At 39.4% G+C, this 21,774-nt stretch overlaps 1 protein-coding gene across 8 annotated transcripts in view; it reads right to left on the bottom strand.

Annotated features, from left to right (window-relative positions):
* The window catches only part of RORA (RAR related orphan receptor A), a 433,189-nt gene that overhangs the window by 136,731 nt on the left and 274,684 nt on the right, over positions 1-21,774 (bottom strand). Inside the window, exon 1 of one of the 8 annotated variants that reach the window (XM_083851043.1) lies at positions 2,677-2,886. The exons of the other annotated variants lie outside the window; for them this stretch is intronic. Coding sequence (XP_083707169.1) covers positions 2,677-2,737 — 61 coding nt within the window. The 5' untranslated portion in view covers positions 2,738-2,886. Of the gene's footprint in view, positions 1-2,676; positions 2,887-21,774 lie in introns of those variants that run through there. 8 annotated transcript variants of the gene reach the window in all.

The following is a 21,774-nucleotide window of genomic DNA, read 5'->3' as shown; positions in this document are numbered from 1 at the left end:
ACAAGAAAATCATCAGGAGCAGCAAAATGAAAGCAAACAAAAAGATGTACTTAATTTAATTAACAACCAGCCTCTATGTATTGAGGTGCCACCACACATTAGTTTTATATAGTACACTGAATAATACTGATGTCACCGAAAGCAGTGACTGTGGTCACTGAAATCATAAGGGAACAGCTGCATCAGCTCAGTGTTCACAAGCTGCTGGGGCCTGACGGGCTTCACCCCAGAACACTGAGGGGGTTAGCAGTCGCTATAGCTGGACCCCTAAACAATTTACCAAAGGTCATGGGAGTCTGGGGAGGCTCCTGTTGGAAGCTGGCCAACATTGTGCCCATCTACAAAAAGGGCACGAGAGAAGACCCAAGAAACTACAGAGCCGTTAGTCTAACCTCAGTCCCTGGAACAGTTACGGAGATTATCCTGGGGGAATACTGAAAGGTGTTTAAAGAACAAAGCTTTTATCAAAAAGCCTGTTTTCTAAAACAACATTTTATCAATGATCTGGATGCAGGAGTGGAAAGCATCCTCAGCAAGTCTTCTGCCAATACTAAACTGCAAGGTACTATGGACTTCCCAGAGGGAACCGAGGCATTGCAAGGGATCTAGACAGACTGGAGCACTGGGCAATTAGCAATAGCATGAAGTTCAGCGAAGGAAAATGATGGGTTCTGCCCCTGGGACGGAGCAATGATGGACCCTGGTGCAGAATGGGAGATGAGAGGCTGGAGAGCCTCCAAATGGAGCTGGGGGTGCTGCTGACAGCAGGCTCAACATGAGCCAGCTGTGGACCCTGGCAGCCAAGAGGGCAAACCACATTTTAGGGTGCATTAAATACAGCACAGCCAGCTGGTTAAAAGAGGGGACTCACCTGCTATATTTAGCACTGGTGCGGCCTCACCTGGAATACTGCATGCAGTTCTGGGCTCCAAAGTATAAAAAGGATGCTAAGATCCTTGAAAGCGTCCAGAGGAGAGCAACAAAGCTGGCAGAAGGGCTGGAAGGCATGATGTGTGAGGAGAGGCTGAGGACCCTTGGGCTGTCCAGCCTGCAGAAGAAGAGTCTCAGGGCGACCTGGTTGCTCTCTGCAGCGCCCTGAGCAGGCGAACTGCAGAGGCAGGCACCGGGCTCTACTCCCTGGAACTGGGGACAGCACAGAGCTGCACCAGGGAAGGCTCAGCTTGGGCACGAGGACGTGTTTCTGTGCCGTGAGGTGGTCAGACACTGAACAGGCTTCCTAGAAGCAGCTGGTGCCCCGTGCCTGTCAGCACTCAAGGGATGTTTAGACAGTGTCCCCATGAATATGCTTTAACTTTTGGTTAGCCCAGAGGTGCTCAGGCAGTTGAACTTGATCTTTGAAATTCCCTTCCAACTGAACTATCCTATTCTAGATGAAAGGCACCTCAAGAAGTCAACGGTATCGTGTTATTCAGGTGCAAACAATGTTCCTTCTAAACAATTAACTTAAAAAAAAAAAAAGATTAGCACTAAGAGAAATATACAAAACAGGCATGTTTGTTGAGCAAGAATGTACAAATTATTGGTTCATTTGGAGCAAAAGTAGCAAGAAATAATCCTTTTTTCTTATGGGATCCAAAATGGACCGAAGTGCTAGGTCCTGCCATCCTACTAAGGATTCCATGGAAATAACTAACTGAACAATATAGAAAAAAAAATCTCAGCCTATAGCTCTTACAATCAAAAAAGGGAATAGTCTCAGAATCATATTACGGGACAGTTAGCAATGGTCTTCTACGTTAAACCTTAATGTTCATAGTTAGACCATTGAAGCAGCCTTGGAAATATAAAAAAAATCAAATAGATCTCATGTTGCCAAGCTGCAAAATATACTCCAAATAAGTTCTTTTTTCTTACTCTGCTCCTTCTCATGCAGATCAGTTCCTGACAGATCCTCAGAGGTTGCTTGAGGACATGCAAAAAGACACAATACATAAAAACTCCAGGGATACTAGAGTGTCCCTCTGTGGTTACAGGAGCTCTCTCAGAAAACAATTTCTTAGTGCTTGGTAAGCAAGAGGTTAATAGCCTATAAAAAAACACCTCTAACAAAAATGTTATTTCAATTGTATTACATTTAGGAGCCCTGAGGGTCACGGGGTAGATAATCAAAAAGGACAAGGAGGAAATTAAAAAAGGGAAGAAGGCAATCAAAAAGGGCATTTAGAAGGACCCATAATCCTCCATAGGAAGAATACTAATTATACTACTGCATCATCTTATAATTAACCCTGATCTAAATTTTTTTTTAAGTTGTAATAACTTTCACATGTACAATGATTTGATTGCTAATTCTTGCCACTCTTTTCTGAACAGCTATTTTAGTTTTGGTAGCTACCTTTTATGTAGTAGTTTAGCTCTCATTTATAAAGAAGTAAGATAAAATATTCAGTTATTTGAACTATTTTGTCATCAGCCATTCCGATTATCGTCTTGGCTTCCTTTTATTCTGACAATGGTGGGTGGTACACCCACTCAATTTTTTCCCCACAGAGTCTCTTCTATTTAGGTGTGAAATTAATCTCTGGTACAAATTGGTGTGTTGTACCCATTTCAGCAAACTTGGCTATAGGTCTTTACAATGTCTTCCATCCATATTTCATTTACTAAACATGGGATATTGTCATAGGTAGCAAACTAAATTCTCAACATACTTACCTTCCATGGCAGACCCCTCCTTGCGCTCACGACCATTCTTGGGCAACTGGGCACACATCATTACGACATTTCTGATGACTTACAAACAAGCCTGAGGTTTTACCGAGCTGCAGAAAATAAGCAAACCTCAAAAGGTGCTTTCCCTTGGATGACGGCTAGTCATTTATGTACAAAGCTAAAATTCCCAAACTGGCTTGAGATTTTGATATGTGCAAAGGTTTCACAAGAAAATCTGGAGCAAGAAGATCTAAGTAGTAGATGACTCTACAACTGGTCTGGAGGAACAAAAAGATCCAGCAATAAGCCTGTCTGAAGTCTGCCCTCAAAAGAAGGCATCTACAGATGTCACTTTTTTTTTCCTCCCATCTTTTGGATTCATTCTAGTCATTACACACACTATACAGATATAAAAGCAGACCTGCTCCCCTCTTAGATTCAGATGTATAAATAAGAACATGTATCATCAGAAATCACTGCTGAACAAATTTTCATAGTGCATATGAAGTTTTCCTCGTTTTCTTAAATTCCTTCATTACCAGTAAAATCTTGCTAATTAGTTCTTAATGGTCAATAGATTCTCACATAATTAACATCTGGAGAGCATCATTCCCAAAATCAGGCCCAATCAAAGGACGGTAGTCTGTAAGGCTTTGCCGATACTGCAACTGAAAGAAGCATGTTTTTAAAATATTTTAACAATCACTTGAACTCAGAAAGATAGTGACCGAGGGTTTTGACTTCTATTGTGGGAAAATATTGGCTGCACAGAGATCTGGAGACTATTCTGTGATCAGCATGTACTCTCTGGACAAACACATTTCTCCTCTGGAGAAAACAGAAAACACAAAAGGCAATCTATGTGATTGACACTAATTTCCTTCTGGCTAACCAAAAAAAAGTATTATTTTCAAAGCAAGAATTTAACCCTGGTTAAAAGGCCAAACTTTACTTTTTAAAGAACAGACTTAAGTCCCACATCAAGAAACTTTGTCTAGGTGTGGTAACATTTCGTAGGGAGCCACTAGTAGCAAAATTTCTTTTATCAGTTATGACGTTTGACTAAGAGCTATTCTATCTTCAAAGAAATTGGGCAAGAACTGAGCATCTCAAAATGTGAGTAGGCTCTGAAAATCTCAGTCCTTTTTGATTCCTTTTGAAGCCCTGTCTTAACCTAACTGCACATTCTCAATCAATATTTAATAATACAAAAGCAGTATCACCCTGAGGCATTCAATATTCTCCTCTATTTTCAATGTGATAATATTTAACATAGCCACTGAATCATTTGAATTGATAGTTGCATTCCTCAGATAATACTAGTTAAATTTGAAGGCAGCTTAAGCTTCTAATGCAGTCTACAGCAGCAGGCAGCTGAAACTGGGAGGTATAAAATGTGAGAGTAATTATTATTTAAGGCATCAATTTCTCTGTGTTATTCAGAAACACTGACTGCAGCTGTAGTGATTTTTTTCATATGAAATTGCCACACTTGTCTGTGCTTTTTCTTTTTGCCAGTTACCTTACAAGGTAGTAATGCCCACAGCAGTGAAATAAGGCACAGAATCATCTTATTAATGATCTGTCATTTATAATGCCTTCATCTTGTCATAATACAACAAATAATTAAGAGCAAATATAGTAAACTAACACTGAAACATCAGAAAAGAGCAAAAATGGTCATCTTGTAAATGAACTCGAGGTCAGCTTTGAATGTTGAGCAAGCACACCCCATTATGCCCACCCAAGCTGTGCACTCACAACATGCAACTAATGATGGAAAGTTTTCATTACTAAAAGTTTAGCAGTTGCACTACCACTTCGCATTAGACTTTTGCCCTGGATAACTCAACGTGGTGCCTGCTTAAGCAGCTGCACACTCCACAGTCAGACTGAGTAGATGAGCAGAGTAGATTAACAGATTATCAAGGAATTTTCTGCCTTTTTTCTGCCTCTTTTCTGCTAAACAGAGTCCTCTTATTACATTGCCAAGAGCCTGACACTGAAATATTTTGCTGTGATTGATATAACACTAACATACCGACACCAAATAAAGATGAGTTCACCTGCTTGAACCACTGTATTTATAAACGTAGCAAGAATACCTAGATAGGGCAATGGCCACCAAGAGACTAACAGCTATTGATTTTAAGTCACAGCTACTAAAATAGCAGCTTCATCAAAATGAACAATTATTAATTTCAGTTAAAGAATTTGAGAAATCACATCACATTTGGTAATAACTAGAAAATAACAATGTTAGAACACCAACTCGCATGTGTCAGGAAACAAAAGTGAAAAAAGTTACCCAGTATTTTTTGGTGTATATATATAAATAGTGGCCAGATCAATTAAACGGCTACTCTTTAAGAAAAGGATTATGTTGACTTCCCTGGACAAATAAAGGCCACTATACAGAGATATGCAGGCTAACAGGGAGAAAAATTTGCAACTCCACGTTGGAAATGTTCTTCAATGTTTTAAAGCTAGCTGAAGTAGAAAAAAAATCTTTGTTTTAGAACAGGGACGATTAAAACACAGCTCTTCAGTGGCATCCTGGGTGGGGCCCAATCCAGTGCCATTCCCTGGATGCAGTGCAAGTATGCTGCTGAGCACCAGCTGCCACAAGCACCCCAACCACAGCAGAGTTCTCCTCAAGCTGCTGCTGCTGCACTGTCCTGTGATGCTATAAGAGCCCAGAAACAGGGCTCTCGGAGGAGGATGTTGTCTCCTGCTCAGGGACCATTTCCAGATTTCGTCCTTCCTCAGATTCCAAAGGTATGTCTTCAGGTTCACAGGAAAAGAAGGTCATTACTATGTGGTTTATGGAATGAGGAACTGTCTGGAATACAAGCCTGGAATACTAGTCAGCTAAGCATAGACCAGAGATATGCTCAGGGAGTGAAGGAACCTCAAGAATCAAAAACGCCAGCCTATTAATCAAAGGTGGGAGATTTGTAGATATGTTAACCTTCTGTTTCTCTAGCATTGCTAGATTTGAAGACAGCTACATCATGTCATGAAATGTACTCTTCAGCCACTCTGTTTACAGAAGCAAATCAGCGTGACCTATAAACAACTGAGATACACCTCGATCTCTCTGCGTAGGAGAATTTCAGCCTCTCACTCCATAATATGCAGATTACACCTGAATGAACTATTCACAGAGAATAATCTTCACAACAAATTCTCCCTTTTTCCTAGTTATGAATACACTTTGATGAATTCGCTTGTGATTTAAAAGAATTTGACCTTTTAAAAGAAAAAGTAAACTAGCAAACTATTGCCATTGCACAGGCAGGATTCAGTATCACCAGTATCACAGATACTGAAGAAAGCCACATGCTTTCTCATTTAATCATGAGGGACTGTTCCTATTCCCTGACTAACATATATGTTTGTAACTGAAGCAGATCACTGAAGGACAAGAGCTGATGGCTGACCATCCTTGGTTCCTTCAGGAGCAAATACAGTATTGAGTTACAATGATACTCACCAGCTAGATGAATGACTTCTACAAAATTGCTGGAATTTAATTACTGGAAAAGACTGAGGCCATTTTAATACAGACTCAAGCCAGTTTTAAAGGGCACGTAGAGAGAGACATGATCTCAGATATTCAGAGGACAGCTAACCCCCTCAAGTGGAACCACTTACCTAGCCAAATTCTGGTTTTGAGTGGTGTGTTACTCATTTCACCTGGAGATTATTTTACAGTTTGGGAGTGAGACTCAAGCCCACTTAGGCTGCTTATAAAACACATTCCACATTCTCTACATTTCATTCCCACTCAATCAACTCTACTTGTCAAATGGGAGCAGCTTCTACAATCACCAGTGCAGTGAGAAGGAAGGTGAAACACAGGCTGTGCAAATGCCTTGAAACCAATGCATGGGGCCAGGCATTAAGGAAGTTTCAAACAGAAGCTGTTAAACAGGAAATTATGCTCTTTTCACTCAGACAGTCATCACAGTTCACAGCATCTTACTGCATTTAGCAAGGTATGGACACTGAAAAAAAAAATCATCTGAATCTTTTACACTATTGCCATTAGTAATAAAAAAAAAATGAAAAATGCATTCCAGGATTTGCATCAAGTACTGTTAAAACCAGAAAGATCTTTCCCCTGAAGGACTTAACACTGGAAGTGCTTAGATTTCTGTAAGATAAGAGGCAAGCGTGTAGTTATAGATACCCTCAATGTGCATAACCAGATATAAAACCCACTCGAACTAGATCTGGAACAAAAGACAGCTAATTGTGTCTTGCAACTTCCTCTTCACCAACTTCACTTATCTAATATGGCTGAGAATATAAAAACAGTATGAGCATTTCAGGGATTTGTTGGAAAAAGAACTGACAACAAAAAATAAATGTTCTGCCCAAGAACATTTCAAATGCTCAGTGCTTTTAAAAATAATATAAAAAATCATTTCACATGAAAAGTCAACTTCATTGTTCCTCTCTTGCACCGCCCAATGGTTCTGAGATAAACCCAGTTATTCCCAGTTTACCAAATCTCTTCCAGTGAATGAAAGATTAACACAAGCTATCAGGAACACAGCCCCCCCAAGAGGCAGAATGAGCAAAGTTAAACATCCCTGCCCCTTCAGCTTCACAACAAACGCAGGTCAGGTTGGGCCTACTTCTCTCACACGGGCTTCATCAGACAGACACACTGCATAGCAAATCATCCTGCACGACTTGTACTCATCTACTTCATGTTGTTGTATGTGGTTAGATATCAAGAGAAATTCCAATGGGACATACTACTTCACCTACATAGTCCAAACTGTCTCTTTGGCTGCCTAACCTCAAATCATCCTCCGCTCATCATCTGTCCTGTTAGAAGTAGCCATAAGACCATATCTGCAAAGACTATAATCTGCAAGAGTATTTTCCCACACTTTTTATAGCTTTAAAGCACTCATTTCAAAATGATTTCCACAAATGGTTATACTTACAGGCTTTATGGCATGTTCCACTGATCATTTTATGAGATGTTCACATATTTGGGTGCAGAGAAACCAGCTGTCTTATTTTCAGCCCATGATCTCTGTGTGACTGCTTTCTTTGAGTCTTTTTTTCCTTCAGTTACACTGCACTGACTTTGGGTATGTTTTTCTGCAGGAAACTGTAATTCATTCCTGAATATACATTGATGAACCAGTCAAAACATACATCTGAAAGTGAAACTCGGTCTGACAAGAAAGGTTAAGATGGAAAAAAAAATCAATTATTTTACCCCGAGGCTTTTTTTTTTTTGGACAGGGGAACACCTCAGATCATGTAAGTACTCCATTTGGTAGGGTCTATTTTATAAATTACCATCAGACTTTCAAACAAAGGTCACAGAACTCTCTCAATAATGCTAAATGTTAAACCTCCCAGTGAAGGTGGAAACCACAACACAAGCTATAAATTTAAAAGTAAAATTATCTTACACAAAAGTAGACTAATAAATAACTTCAGGGGCATGTAAAGTAAAAACTGATATCGTGCATGAACTTTGTCCATTTAAAATGCAAAACTCTCACTCAGTCAAGGCTTAGAGTTTTGTCAGGAAAAGAGATTAATATTCCTTGATGTGAACTGGAGCCTGAGAAATCATTAAAGGCAGCAGCAACAATACCGTTAGGCTTTGTCAAATTCAGCACAGCCTATGTGAAGTGCTCTTCTTTGAGTGAACAGAGGTAAATAATAATAATTGCTTTGTTAGACTGCATGCCAGAAATAAAGCCTTTTATACTTATGCAGAGTAAAAGTCAAAACCACAACAGGAAGACTCAATTTCAGCAAACAGACTGTAATGAAATAATGCTGGTGGTTCTGCTAGCCAGAAGCTTACTCGGGCCTTTGAAATGGTAATGTCCTTCACTGTATAATGGAAATCTAGTAAAAGAAGAATCTTGTTACACAAAAACATATATTCTTTAACAGATACATCTATTTTCCCTGACAGCTCTAGTTTCAAGTTAGATTCCCTTCAGCCTCTTCTGCTCCTAATTTGAAGACTACCCACAAGGTAACCAACATTTGCTAATCCTATTGGACTTTACAAGACCCCAACTTGCAAGGAAGCTGCTTTTTCTCCATCACCTGCATCGCTTCTCAACATCTCACTCAAATGTCATGATCTTGCACACGCAAGGGAAGTCTTCATCACTCACGTACCTGTGGTAATAACCCCTTATCTTCTCCTTGCCATGCTCTGCTTCTTCCAAGGAGTTCTTTAGTTTCAATTTTAATAGCAAGCGTTTGCAAGGTCAGTTCATTGTGAAATCTTCTAAAAGGTATTGTTTTTCCATCACCAATTAATTTCTGAAAGAAACTAGGCCACCATTAGGCTGTAACAATTTTTTGGGCATTAAATTGGGCGGCATCCTAGCCGTTTACATTTATAACTCTTTACCTATGTGCCCCACATTATACTGCTTTATGCGACAGACAATCTATCTACTCGAATAAGCAGCTTGGCTCTTCAAATATCAACAAAAGAACATGTTACTCCTAGAACATGTGCTTTCGCTTTTCTGTACACTATCTGCCACAGTCCCAATCCTAATTAAAAACCACCTTAGGCTAAAAGAAGAACATAAAGTCAAGTGAATTCAAAATGTTGTTTAGATCCAGCCATGATGACTTGGCAAGATAAATGATGTGCAGTCAGCTCCAACAAAGAGGTCAGAAATGGAAAGGGTTTGGAATCTACTCCCAGAGCCAGGTCCCATTCAAGCATCTGAGAAGCTCCGTGGGTTTTCAGGGGCTTCAGGTACTCTTTTTCGTGACAGAACCTGGCTCTGTAACAAAAAAAAACCCTAACATACTTCCCTTTTATCATGCCTGAGATGATGTTTACATAAAAAAAATGTGTGGTGCAATGGGAACATGTCTGTAGAGTAAAAAAAAGTTTCCACTGACAACTCCAACACCCACAATGTACACATCTATGCCAGTGGGGGTTATTTCAGACCAGCTCTAGGCCAGTCCCATGGGCTGGATGTTCACTGGTGTCTGGATGCGTACTGGGTGCACTACTACAACACACCTGGCAATTTAGTTTCATCTGAGAAGAATCCCACTCATGCACTCCAAGAATGCTTCATAGTGGAGATGATTGAGAAATTTATATCAAAAGCACAATCCTGTTCCAAACTAGAACATAGACACAGACATTAGTGGAAGAAGTTTTCTTTTAGTCATCTTGTTAACAACTGTTCCTAGAAGTTGTGTAACTACCCTTCTGCTCACAGCTATGCAAGTATTAACTGCTGAAACATCACAAGTCCTAGATTATTCCTGTTGTTACAGCAGCAGTGTCTGCTTACCACAAAAAAAAAAAAAAATCATGTTTCTTCAGTTGTGGATAACCTGATGCATTTTCTTCTTGTAAAACTAGCCTTCTGTTGACTTGAAAAAATTCTGCTTTATTTGAACAATATATTGTTACTCTCTCTTCATAGCAGTTTGAAGACAGACACTGACTTCCTGCGTACCAGTGGTGCTCAGTCAAGAAGAATGTGTAGTATGAGAAAAATGTCTATCCTCATTTCAAAACCTCTCCTAAAAATCAAACTTCAAATGGAGAATAGCAGCATATGTGATAGAAGGTCATTACAACATAACTTACCAAAACATGATTCGGTAAGTCTGGGCTGGTGCTTTGTCATATAAACAGTAAAACACCTTTGAATAATGGCCACTATTTAAAATCAAATTCAATCACGAAAGCACAGCTGCTAAAATTGTAGGCTGACAGAAAACAGTGGTAAGTGATAGAGAGGTTTTTAATATTTCTTATCAATACTTTCAGTGAATGCCCTTTTAGTCAGAATCGCCCAAGTTACTACATACAAATAGGTATCTTAAATCGTGTATTTTGCCTCCCTCCTGGCAACAGCATGGGTCTTATCTTGGACTTTTGTAATACTATGTCTTCAGTTCAAAGCCTACCAGCAGACAGGCCACCTATTCTGGGTTATTGTGACAGTGGCTGATTTGATTCTGTGGGTGATGTGCAGACTTCAGTTAGCTAATGCGATGCATGGTATGAACACAGTAATTGCAGTGAGTAAGAGGCAGATATGCTTGTGAAGGATCAGGCGCGCCAAGACCCATTTATTATCACTGCTTGTAATTTTCTGCTGATGCCGTTTTTCACAGGTAATTTGGCCCACAATGTCCCTTAGCAAAACGTAACCCACAGATGAGTATGTTAATCCCTAACAATGTTTGTAACAGAGAGACAGAAAGCTATAGTAATGAGCTATTACAGGGATCTTAAAGGACAGGCACCTAGTGGAAAACTGCCCTGTTTCAATGGCAGAAATGTTTGGGAGGCACCTTCTCTCCCTCCTGCTGCAGCAAGACCTCATAGAAGTATCTTGACTATGGTTATTTATAAATACCACTTATTAGGGCACTACTTCCACTTCATTTTTAAGAACGCAGCAAAAATTACCCACTGTTAGCTCACTCACCTGTCCAGCACAGCACAGAAGAGACAACATCTGGCCCCCTCTTTGGTCTACAGCTCAACACCATCTTTCTCTGCACTCCTTGAGAAACCAACCACATCATTTCCAATCCAGTGGGATTTTTTGGCTATTTTTTGAAGCAACCCTTGATGCAATTCCAGTTCCACTACAAATGCAAGGACAGCTGCTTTTACTTTTTCTTCCACATTTTACATCTGTTACACAGAGTTTGGACTGCTGACTTATTTGAAGATACAAAACACCACCAACTGAGGAAGCATCCTGTAGGCTAGTCTAGTCAGCCCACAACAAAGGCTCTGCTGTGCTGCACACATATTCACTTTGTGGGCTCAACTGTACCGATCTGCACTCTACACAGTAAGGTATAGGTACACTTAAGACATTGACTAAGCAGGTCCTGGGAACAGTAACAGCTCATCTACATACTTCTAGCTGCGGGCTGCCAAGGAGTCCCAGTTTCATGTCTTCACTCTCCCCTAATCTCCTTCTCCTCTTTTACTTTCCCTTAAGATTCCTGTGGGCTTATCCATCTCCTTTTCCACATTGGAATCTTGCAAATTAGCTCTGCACAGAGAGGCCAGAAGAAATTAAGTAACACTGCTGCAGGTGCATCCCCTTCGCACCTCAGATCACTATGACATGCTTTCACAACCCCGAAGGCATATGACATTTTTAGTGTTTTGTGAATGCTTTTCTGAGCCTGTGACGCCTTTTGCTGAATGTTTCATTTCACAACTCTGGACTTTTTGCTTATCTGCAGCATCTTACTGGTTCCTTCCTGGAAAATTCTTATGGATGTTTGACTGGATATCAACAAATTCTTTTGATCTCCTATCTTCTCCAGAAAAAAAGTCTCCCTCTGCTTGCAGGAATCAAGTCCCTTTTTAGTTTAACAAGTTGGGGATTCATTGAGATGCTCAATGGAATCTCATGGGGATATGACTGAGGAGAATAGGAAAACACTGCAAAAGTTCACCACACTACATCACTTTTCAAGGAAGTTCTCAAGGTTTTGCTTTCCTATCTGTGTAAAGGTGATGGCTCAGTCAGATTACTATGATCATTTTCAGTGTGGAAAGGACAAGGAGAATGACTGAATACGAGGATCAAAAAAAAAACAACCAACCAACCAAACAACAACAACAACAAAAAAAAAAACAACAAAAAAAACACAAGTGGGAGGGATAATTTGTGATGCTACAGTACTAATTAGTATCAAGAATAAAAGCCAAGGTCTCACAGCTCAGTCTAGTTTCCATCAGGCCTTCAAATATATTGTTGTGCTTTGTAATTCCTCCTCTTCCATTTACTTCTACAATGGAAATCATGCTAAAGAGGTCAAAGCATGCTACACAGAACAGCTGTGTTCACTCATTTTGAAGGCAAGCTGGAATGCAGATTGCACTGCATCTACACAGCACGAACTACTGTTACATCAAAAATGAAAACAAAAACCAAAGTGGGCTTCTCAAAAAGTTCTGTGCACTTTATATAAACAAAGCTCCCCATACGAGTTCCTCTAAATGCTGCCTGAGCAATTCGCACTGCATGGCTCTGCTATAGGCTGCAAAGGGAAACATCACACACAGCTGAGAATCACTGGTAAAAGAAAAACCTATGAATGTCTAACTCAACTACAAGGAAAAATCTCCACTGGGATGAAGGATGGGGAGGTTACGCTTTAGGTGATGGAGCTAACTGCACTCAAAAGATCTAATGAAACATCTGCCTGTAAGCTCATGATAATGACATTCAAAGACAAATTTTAGAGAGCGGAGCACAGGCCCATGCTTATTTATTCAACATTTAAACATTTGTTTACTCCCTGAGAAAGACGACCACCAGGATATGAAGTGCTAGTGTGAGATTTCATATTTAACTCTTACAAATGCAGACAAACATAGGAAGAACAAGATCAAACAATACTACTAGCTTCCATTAGAAAATCCAGCACCTCACAGCTTTCCATCCAAAACAGAAACATGAGACACATCAATAGCATTGCTAGACTGCAATGAACAAAAGCCCTCAGCTCCTAAACAGCTACATCTCCAGTGGTGTGAGGAAAGACTACTGGCCCAAGGGAATACTGGTAACTTAACCTCAGAAATTTTCCCACTCAGGTCCTGACCAACGATCTACTCCACTGACTCCTTTTCACTAACCAGAATGTTCCTTTCTGTTATTTCTGTCTGTTCCCAATCTTGTGATGTGATTAGAGTAGATGATTATGCTTACATAATAGTATCAAATTAATTTGCAGCAGAGCACAACAGCAGAGGAAAACGCTCGAGTTCTGAAATCTCCCCCTCCCCAGTTTATTTAAGTGACACCAGGGGATTATGGCAAAGTGGGTCAGTAGAACACTGCTGGGAAAACAACCAAAACATCAGGCCTGACCTTGTAAATGCGAGTGAGAGATCGCAAATAAAGACAGCAGTTTATAACGTGTTCTGTAACAAGAGCCACCAGGGTGAAGCACCTTCCTAAACACCTATTGCTATCCGAAAGTTGACAGACTTTATACGTCCTTTCAGTAGGGTGAAACATTTTGGAAATACCTTTGCAGAAGTACTGGAGCACAGACTTATCTGGAGTTTTACTTTCTGCTGGAGGATGCCTTCCTGCCAACAGTAAGTCATATAATTAATATGTTCTCACTGCTTTAAACAAAGGCAGGGGAATTGAACAAATACCACCTAATGCATGGTCCAAGAGACGTGACATGATCCATCTCAGTTCTCTGGCATTCTGTGTCTCTGGATGGTCCCTCTCTCACATACTGTACAATTTTCTACTGCTGGAATGCTGAGATGAGCATCGCGTTATAGGGTTATAACTACGTAGGTGCTAACCTATGTACATAGGACAAGACAGCCTTCTGATAGGTGTACAAAGACCTTTTCTGTAACTAGCAGATTTATACTGATTGTTGTGATAGCTGGCTAGATGCAAGACAGCAACCATTAACCAGGTTCATCACATTGTTCAGCTAGCATGGATGGTTTGTGATCACTGCTAACCCTGCAAAATACCCACAAATTATCTACCTTTCCCTTGGAAAAGCAGATGCTTCTTAAACAACTACTCCTTCAAGCTCACTGGATAAAAACAATTTGGGCCTGGGTCCAACTTCTCAGAAATATGTAAATGACTCCTGTTTGTCTTTTCTTCCTTCCAATGCAGACACCTACTTTCCATCCTAAATATTTTAATGGAGGTAAATTAACATAGCTTCTTCTGGTTTAACACCAGCTTCAGTTTTACACCTTGACATGCCATAGCAGCATCCTTTGTGCCTTGCCAGCTTCATAAGCTGAGGTAAGCACAATAACTAGGAGTGGTGTGAATTTGCATGCCACTGTTGCAAACTGTACTGAGCCAGTGACACTTTCTGCGCTTTGAAAAAGGCAGAATTTTAAAAAGGTATCTGAACTCACAAACATTCAAATTTTATCATGAGAAGTAAATCTAGGCCTAACTCCATTAGTTATTTAATTCCTTCCCAGTACTCTATTAAGAACTCCATTGTATATTTATGCTTTATCTTAAATATATGATGTTAAATAGGTAGATTTACTATGTAGTCACTAAATTCAACCTCCTCCAATATAGGTATAATCATACAAACATTCAGCTCTCACGGTCATTCTGCATGGCTGGAAGTTTAATTGCATTGTACCTACTTACTACATTTTATCTTGTTTGCAGTGGCACATTATGTTGATGTCCCTAGTCTTGTTCTTCACCAAGGTAAAAAGAAAGGCCTTTTCCCATTTCTGGATCACATGAAATGACAGAAGCCCTCCATTTAAAAATGTTAGCAGTGATCACGGTGATAAACAATGAAGACCATACAAAGGCAAGTACTTCACAATTGCTTCCTGAAGTGTTATAAGCACAACATAAGGTAGACATGCTGGAAGCATCATCTACAAACCTACCTCTCCTGCTCCTTCCTGTTTGATTTTCTCCCCTATCAACATTATAATGCTTTGATGAAATGCAAGTATGAATGCATAGACATACTGTAATTTGCTGTGCTTTTTCTTCCCCCATGTCTGTAATTTCTGCATAACTAAGACAACTTGTTGGTATTAATCTGATTTACACATAATAAGAAACACATTACTTTGTTCTTGTAACCATATAATCATGGAACTTGCCCATCATGTTACTGGATTACAGATGTCTAATCTGCGGTCACCTTTATTAAACATTCAGCTTGCTTACAAATATTTATATTGCGTATGTTCAGGATAAAACATGAAACATTAGAAACTTTGTGTATCCTAATGCTGATTCCTTCAACAGTGCATGTATTATTCTTACACTGCTCTCTATATGCAAGATACATGAACAAAACAATGATGGCGAGAAAGCATAATGTGAAAAAAAACAAACATGGAAACATACTTTAGGTATCCTTCATTCTGACTACTTGCTATTTTTAACACTGCACTGAAGACACTCCGCTTACGTAATTTCCCCCATACAAAACAAAATGGACTTTTATGGGGGAGAGCAGAGGAGGGATTCTGGTACAAGTTTCTTAAGTCCTTGGTCCTGTCTGCTGTCAATGAAGTATTCACATCTGAAACACAGCCAAGACGCTATATAGACTGATCTGTCACCAAGGCTTCCACAACAAAACACATGATTTTTTCATGCCTGTATTGCTGGATAGCTGAGCAGTGCCAAGCAATTCATAGTTCAGAAATAAAAACACCTAAAATTCTGGAAATCTACTCTCTGCCTATGCCTGTGCACCTTATAGTCAAGATACCAATACCAAAAGCTATTAGACAGGCAGAAGAATCCTCTGCAGTACTGGCTACAGCTGGCTGATACTGATGGTTAGGACTTAAGAAGCTTTCAGGACTCATTTCTTTATATGCAAAGCCCAGATCTAGAATCTAAACTATGACAATAGTCATGACATCCACAACAAACAGTTGCTGAAGACAAAAAGCAAGAAATCAGGCAGAAAGGCCATTTTTGCATGGCTACTTATATTCCTTTATTATGGACCGAAGAGTTAATGTAAACAGTTGTGAAAACGACTTGAGGAATACACAAAGATCTACCAGCCCAAAGCACCATCACTACTGCTACTACAAAGTGAAGCAGAGATCATACTTCCATCTTTTTTTGGTGGTGGTTGTTCTTTGACAAGGCAGGGACAGGGGAAAGGAGAAAAACAGATTGTATTAAAAAAGGCTGTAGGGTCCTATGGGTGGATGAACTTAACTAAAATGCCAGATATTTCAACAAGGTAACTTGCGCAGCACTTTCATTAGGCTTGCATTCAAGACTTACGCTTTACAAACTCTTCAGCCTGCATTTAGTAATCAGCTACAACACTGTAAATTAACTCTGATTCATAAGCAGAAGGCAATGCCAAGTTCTACTCTTGTTCTGCATTTCTGTGTAGGAGAAACTTCAGCCTCAGACTCCTAAGTATTTAAGAAGGATGACAGTACTTCAAAGTGACAGCTGAGGGCACTGTGCTGTAATGCCCACTATATGTCTCTAATGTCTTCTTAAGCCATTAGAAAATGCAGAAATCATAAAATACATACTAGTACTTCCATAATTTGAAAGCTTTTTATCAAATACCACAGACAGCACCAAAAGTAGCGTATGACTGGCATAATTCGGACACGGGGCTGGAAGAGGCAGAGATTTTATAAACCAATTACTTACATACCTGAAATATACAACTCAAACTTCTTTCAACTACAGGAGGGCTAAGGATGGCATGTAATACCAAAGAGAGAGCATTATTTTAGTAGACTTACAATTTTAAGAGTATTTTTAATAGAAACAAAGCAGAATTACAGTATAAATCAGCTGCTCAGCAATTTGCCCTTTCATGGGATTTGCTCCTATACGCCGATGACACCTAAGACAAATCTCTGTTGACTTAGACTGGGGTTTGCCTGAGCAGACAGGCAACGCCGCTCCCTTACTGTGCCTACGTACTAGCCAAAGCAAAGAACCGTGCAGTTTTTTCCTCAGACAGTAGGAGCTAAATTAATCTATCGAATGTCATTTCATCTGATGCTTTTGCAATTTATAATAAAGGTAACTTCATTCCTTAGTCTCTGCAACTTCTCTAACAGGTGACCCAAGATTATGTCTCCAGAAGGACAATAATTAAAGTAGTATAAACCACTTCTATTTCTTCTCTGCTAGACATGAACAACATTTTCTGAAATAATTATACAAAGATGCTGTTTTGCCAATTAGAATTGTGACTATCTGATTCTTGAAGGATACAGCCATGCTTAACTGTATGCTCAGAAGTTTTATTCAGTTGTGGTCTCTGCTTATGTTTTAAGTATGTTAACCTTCAGAAAGACCAAAGAATGGTTCAGAAAAATATACCCAGCAACAAATAACCCACATCAACTGTGGCAATAGCTGTCATTTTGATGCATCTGACTTTGAGCAAAATAGCTGAGTTTCTGGATTGCAGAATCTGAAGAACAGCTCTCTCCCAAATTTACCCAATTTTGCAAACCTACGTAACAAAGCTAACACAAGTCAGAGAAATCTTGGGACCACTTGCAGAGTTTGAAGATTGATGACATTCAGAAATATCTTTGGAGAGAAGAAAAAACAGAAGTAAAAGGTACTCTCCTATAGCACAGTCTGCATCTGCAAACTGAACCAGTTAACTCTTTCCTTCACAGATCTAATGCAGTCATTTTTCCATGGAAAAGTAGCCATGAGACTTCCTGCTGGCTGATGCCAACAGATGTCTCAGGAGGACCAGTAGAATATAAGGTTTATTCCTGCACTTGCACAAACAGGAGCGCTTTGTCCTCTTCTGTTTTTCCTCTAGTAGTTTAGCAGGAAATCAAGATTAACCTAGCCATGTCCACAGCTCCTTAAGGTTTAACACGCAAGCCTGACTATTAATATTACAGCTGTGGTTATAAAGAGATTTTTACTCTGCTGCTTGTCTGTTTTGGAGACGTGGAAAGAAGGAAGTGCAGGAACCAACTGCCTGTGCTCTAACCTGGCAGCTGAGCAGAACTCAGCCCCTAATAGGAAGAACTCAACCCCATCTAAGGAAGAATTCAGGATAGTGAGGAAGCAAAAATACCATGGGAATCCCGTCATCACAGTAATCATGCTCAGGTTTTTCCAGCGCCTCATGTTTGGCACATACAACAGTATCACACACATACCTCTGGACCAAGACTGCAGAACTCAGAACCATCCAAGTTTTATTAAAGGAATAATACACTTGCTAAGATGTGAATAGGTAATACAAATAAACAGGTATTTAGAAAAAGTTAAGCCTGTACACAAAATTGTTGCCAATTCTTCTTGAGCTGTAGCGGTACTGTTGTAATGTCACAGTAATTGTGATTTAAAAGCTAGCACCAATTTTGCCCTTCCAGCCAGGCTGAGTCACTCTTTCTTATCAGGCAGAAATGACTTCGCACCCTATAACATTATAGTCCTGATCTCCACCTGTGTATCCTTTTCCTTAAGCCTCGTTTTTGCTTCCTACCTGCTCCTGCTGGTGGTACTGCTCTCGCAGCAGGCTTTGTATGCTGCTCCCAATGTGACTTGCATGTTATTAATGAAGAGGTGGCTGGTGTCTCTCATTATGCTTCCACTGAGTGAAAGCACCTCAGAACTAATTTAGCTTTCACTCGCTGGGGAAGACATAGTACTCCACCAAGAAGTTCGCTATTCTGCTGCCTTTAGCAATAAAAAAAAAAATAAAAAAATTTTGTTTTAACATTAATAAGGTGAGAGAATAGAGTATTTCCAAAAGAAATTAAGAAATGCAGAAGATAGATGCAAGTGCAGAGGCTCCTCGTGAGTTACCACCAAGCCCAACTGAAAGAAATAACACATGCATTGAAAAAGATGTACAGGGTGGAGAAGAACTCCACAGGCAAACAAGTGGTAATAAAGCCTGCATGGAGTTAAGCAGGTCTCTCAACCGCTTAAACTTTCTTCACTGTTTGTGAGAGTTATCTGTGGCAACACACGCATAACTCCTAAGAAATTAAGGAGTATGGAAATCATCTTGCTCCCCAGGCTGAGAAGGTCATATCCCTCACTGTAAGAATAGAAACCTAATTAAGAGACCAGACTGCACTGGCTAGAACAGACCAAATCCACTTAACGCTATCATCTGAAACAGTTTTAAAAGACTTTCCCTTGATTATTAATTCATTTACTTATACTGCATACAGGGACAGTCATTCAGTCAACACAGCCCTGCAGTAGCTCATTCTCTGAAGTAAACAACCTCTTTACTTCCAATCACATTGTATTTGCCAGCATCACTTTCTGCTACACTTCCACCTCCAATTTTTCTCTCCTGTTTTTCTATTTCATGATCTTTAAAACAGGATATTTTACTTTTCACATTCTTACACTTTGACAATTCCCATTTTACATTTAGTATTTTATATTTTACTAATGAAGTAGCATTACTACATGAACTAACAGAACCACATGATGACAGACTGTTGTACTCATGGTATCAGTAGGTTACATGCATAGAAACCAACAGGGTTTCCTCTATCACAGGATCAAAGTCATCACGAAAGGGGATCAAGAAAGATTTCTCTTGTCACATGTATTTAAAGATTTCCCAGCAATATGCCAATCAAACAGTGTAGTAGAATTGTCAGTTAATCATTACTTGGATGGATTTGGATCAATGTCATATCTCACATTTAAGGACCAACATGTGTTTGCATTACATAAAAGAAAAACCTTTCTCATTGGAATTTTCTTATTCTTTCATGTTTGAAAAAAATTAATGCTCAGGAAAGAGTATAAAAGAATCAAATAATAATAACACACTGAATTTGGGCAGGCATGCATTCAACTTTCTACACTACTGCTGCTGCAAAAGGGGTGAAAGTTTCTTAATGGGCAAGAGTAGAACAAAGATGAAATTAAATCTACTTTACCTTCTACTTTACCCGGCATTTGAAAAACTGTATTAACAACTTTATAGGGCAAACTATTTTTGTAATGATATTTTGGACACTGTTTATCTTAGCTCGTGCAGCTGGGATAGCATTCTTTATTTCTTACTTTGTACTCATGAAAATCAAACAAAAGGGCAATTTAGCTTGCTATTCCTCACACTAGTAATGGACACTGGGTAGACAATCCAAGTTTAAATTTTTTTCTACCCCAAAATAAATTGCATCTAGAAAATTAATCAATCTTCCTTTGAAATACCACCAAAAAAACCCTCCAAATGATAAAATAAGTTGGAGAGCAGTTACACTATCAGACTTTTGGGTATTTTAAGTGTTTTTGTAGGTTTTTTAGTTGTTACTACCTGTGAACATATCAATTCCTCTCTCTATTACACAGTTATTGCTGGAAGAGTATTATTATACAAGAAGCTACAGAAGTTTTAGCCACATTATTTACTCATGACATCGAAGTACAAAATCTGATCCTAAATTAGCTAGCATTGGCTTGGTCAGCTCAGTGTCTGTATGTACATATATTTTCTCTATATACATATATTAAAAAACCCACACCACCACTGATATGCAGTGCACCACTTTGAATGCAAGCTACACTGAAATGTCTCACTATCATATCAAAAGGCTTCCTGCTGTCATACTGAAATGCCCAGATAGGTGGACTGCTGTGAAATATGTAGGCGATGCCTGCTGACTGGTTTTCAGATGATGAGGAGCATTTGAAAGCATCAAAGATTCCTGTGTGGATGTGTGTACATTAATCCCTTCCTTTGTGATATCTAGACTTGACTATTGTAACATGTTGTTTAATAGATTGCAAGACTCTGCTCCTCACAGACTGAACCCTATTCAGAAATGTCAGTGCTCCCACCAGGCTTCTCACTGATTTTAGGTTTTCTAAACTTAACATGATGGTTGCTGTGAGATTACATTGTTTGAAGGTTGAATTTACACCTCTCTTTCAATTTGCTGTCTTCCCTATTTCGCTACTGGCAGGACTAGAATTAAAGTGCTAAATGTTCCCCAGACAGGAAACCTGGATAATGGAAAGAAGAAAGGGTAGGGCTTTGGATAAAGTGCCTTATCTTTAAAGCTTCTTGAATATGTGGTTCAACTTCCTTTTGTCTTAATAAGAGATAATCTGTTGTTAAAAAATTCACATCTCCACACTGCTCTTAACAGAGGAAGGATGCTCAAGTACTTGTTTTGGTCTCAGTGAAATATATGTATTAGAAGAGCACAGATATGATAGTGAAGAAAGACAATAAGAACCCAGACTTGCAGTAACAGTTTTTCAAAGCAGTGGAGTTGTCATCATTCTGTTCCACTTAAGTTTTTTCAGCTTCATTCTTTGTTACAGCATTTCAACAAGTACCACAAAGCCAAAGATGTGCTCATCTACCGTACTAAGTTTGGTGCTTTCAGTTCACAAGATGTCTGAATACTGAGCAGGCAAGTGCAAAGAGAAAAGCCACTGAAAATCTTAACTGTGCTTCATTTGGAATCAAGAGTTGTTCCAAGCTCCTATACCGTGCTGAATACTTTCACAGCACCTTTCTGAAAAAATTGATTGAAATAATGGGTTCAAATCTCGCCTAATATGTAGAAACAAGGTC

Source organism: Anser anser (assembly GCF_964211835.1).
Source record: "Anser anser genome assembly, chromosome: 10".
Taxonomy (NCBI): Eukaryota; Metazoa; Chordata; class Aves; order Anseriformes; family Anatidae; genus Anser; species Anser anser.
This window is presented reverse-complemented; position numbering and strand designations above follow the sequence as displayed.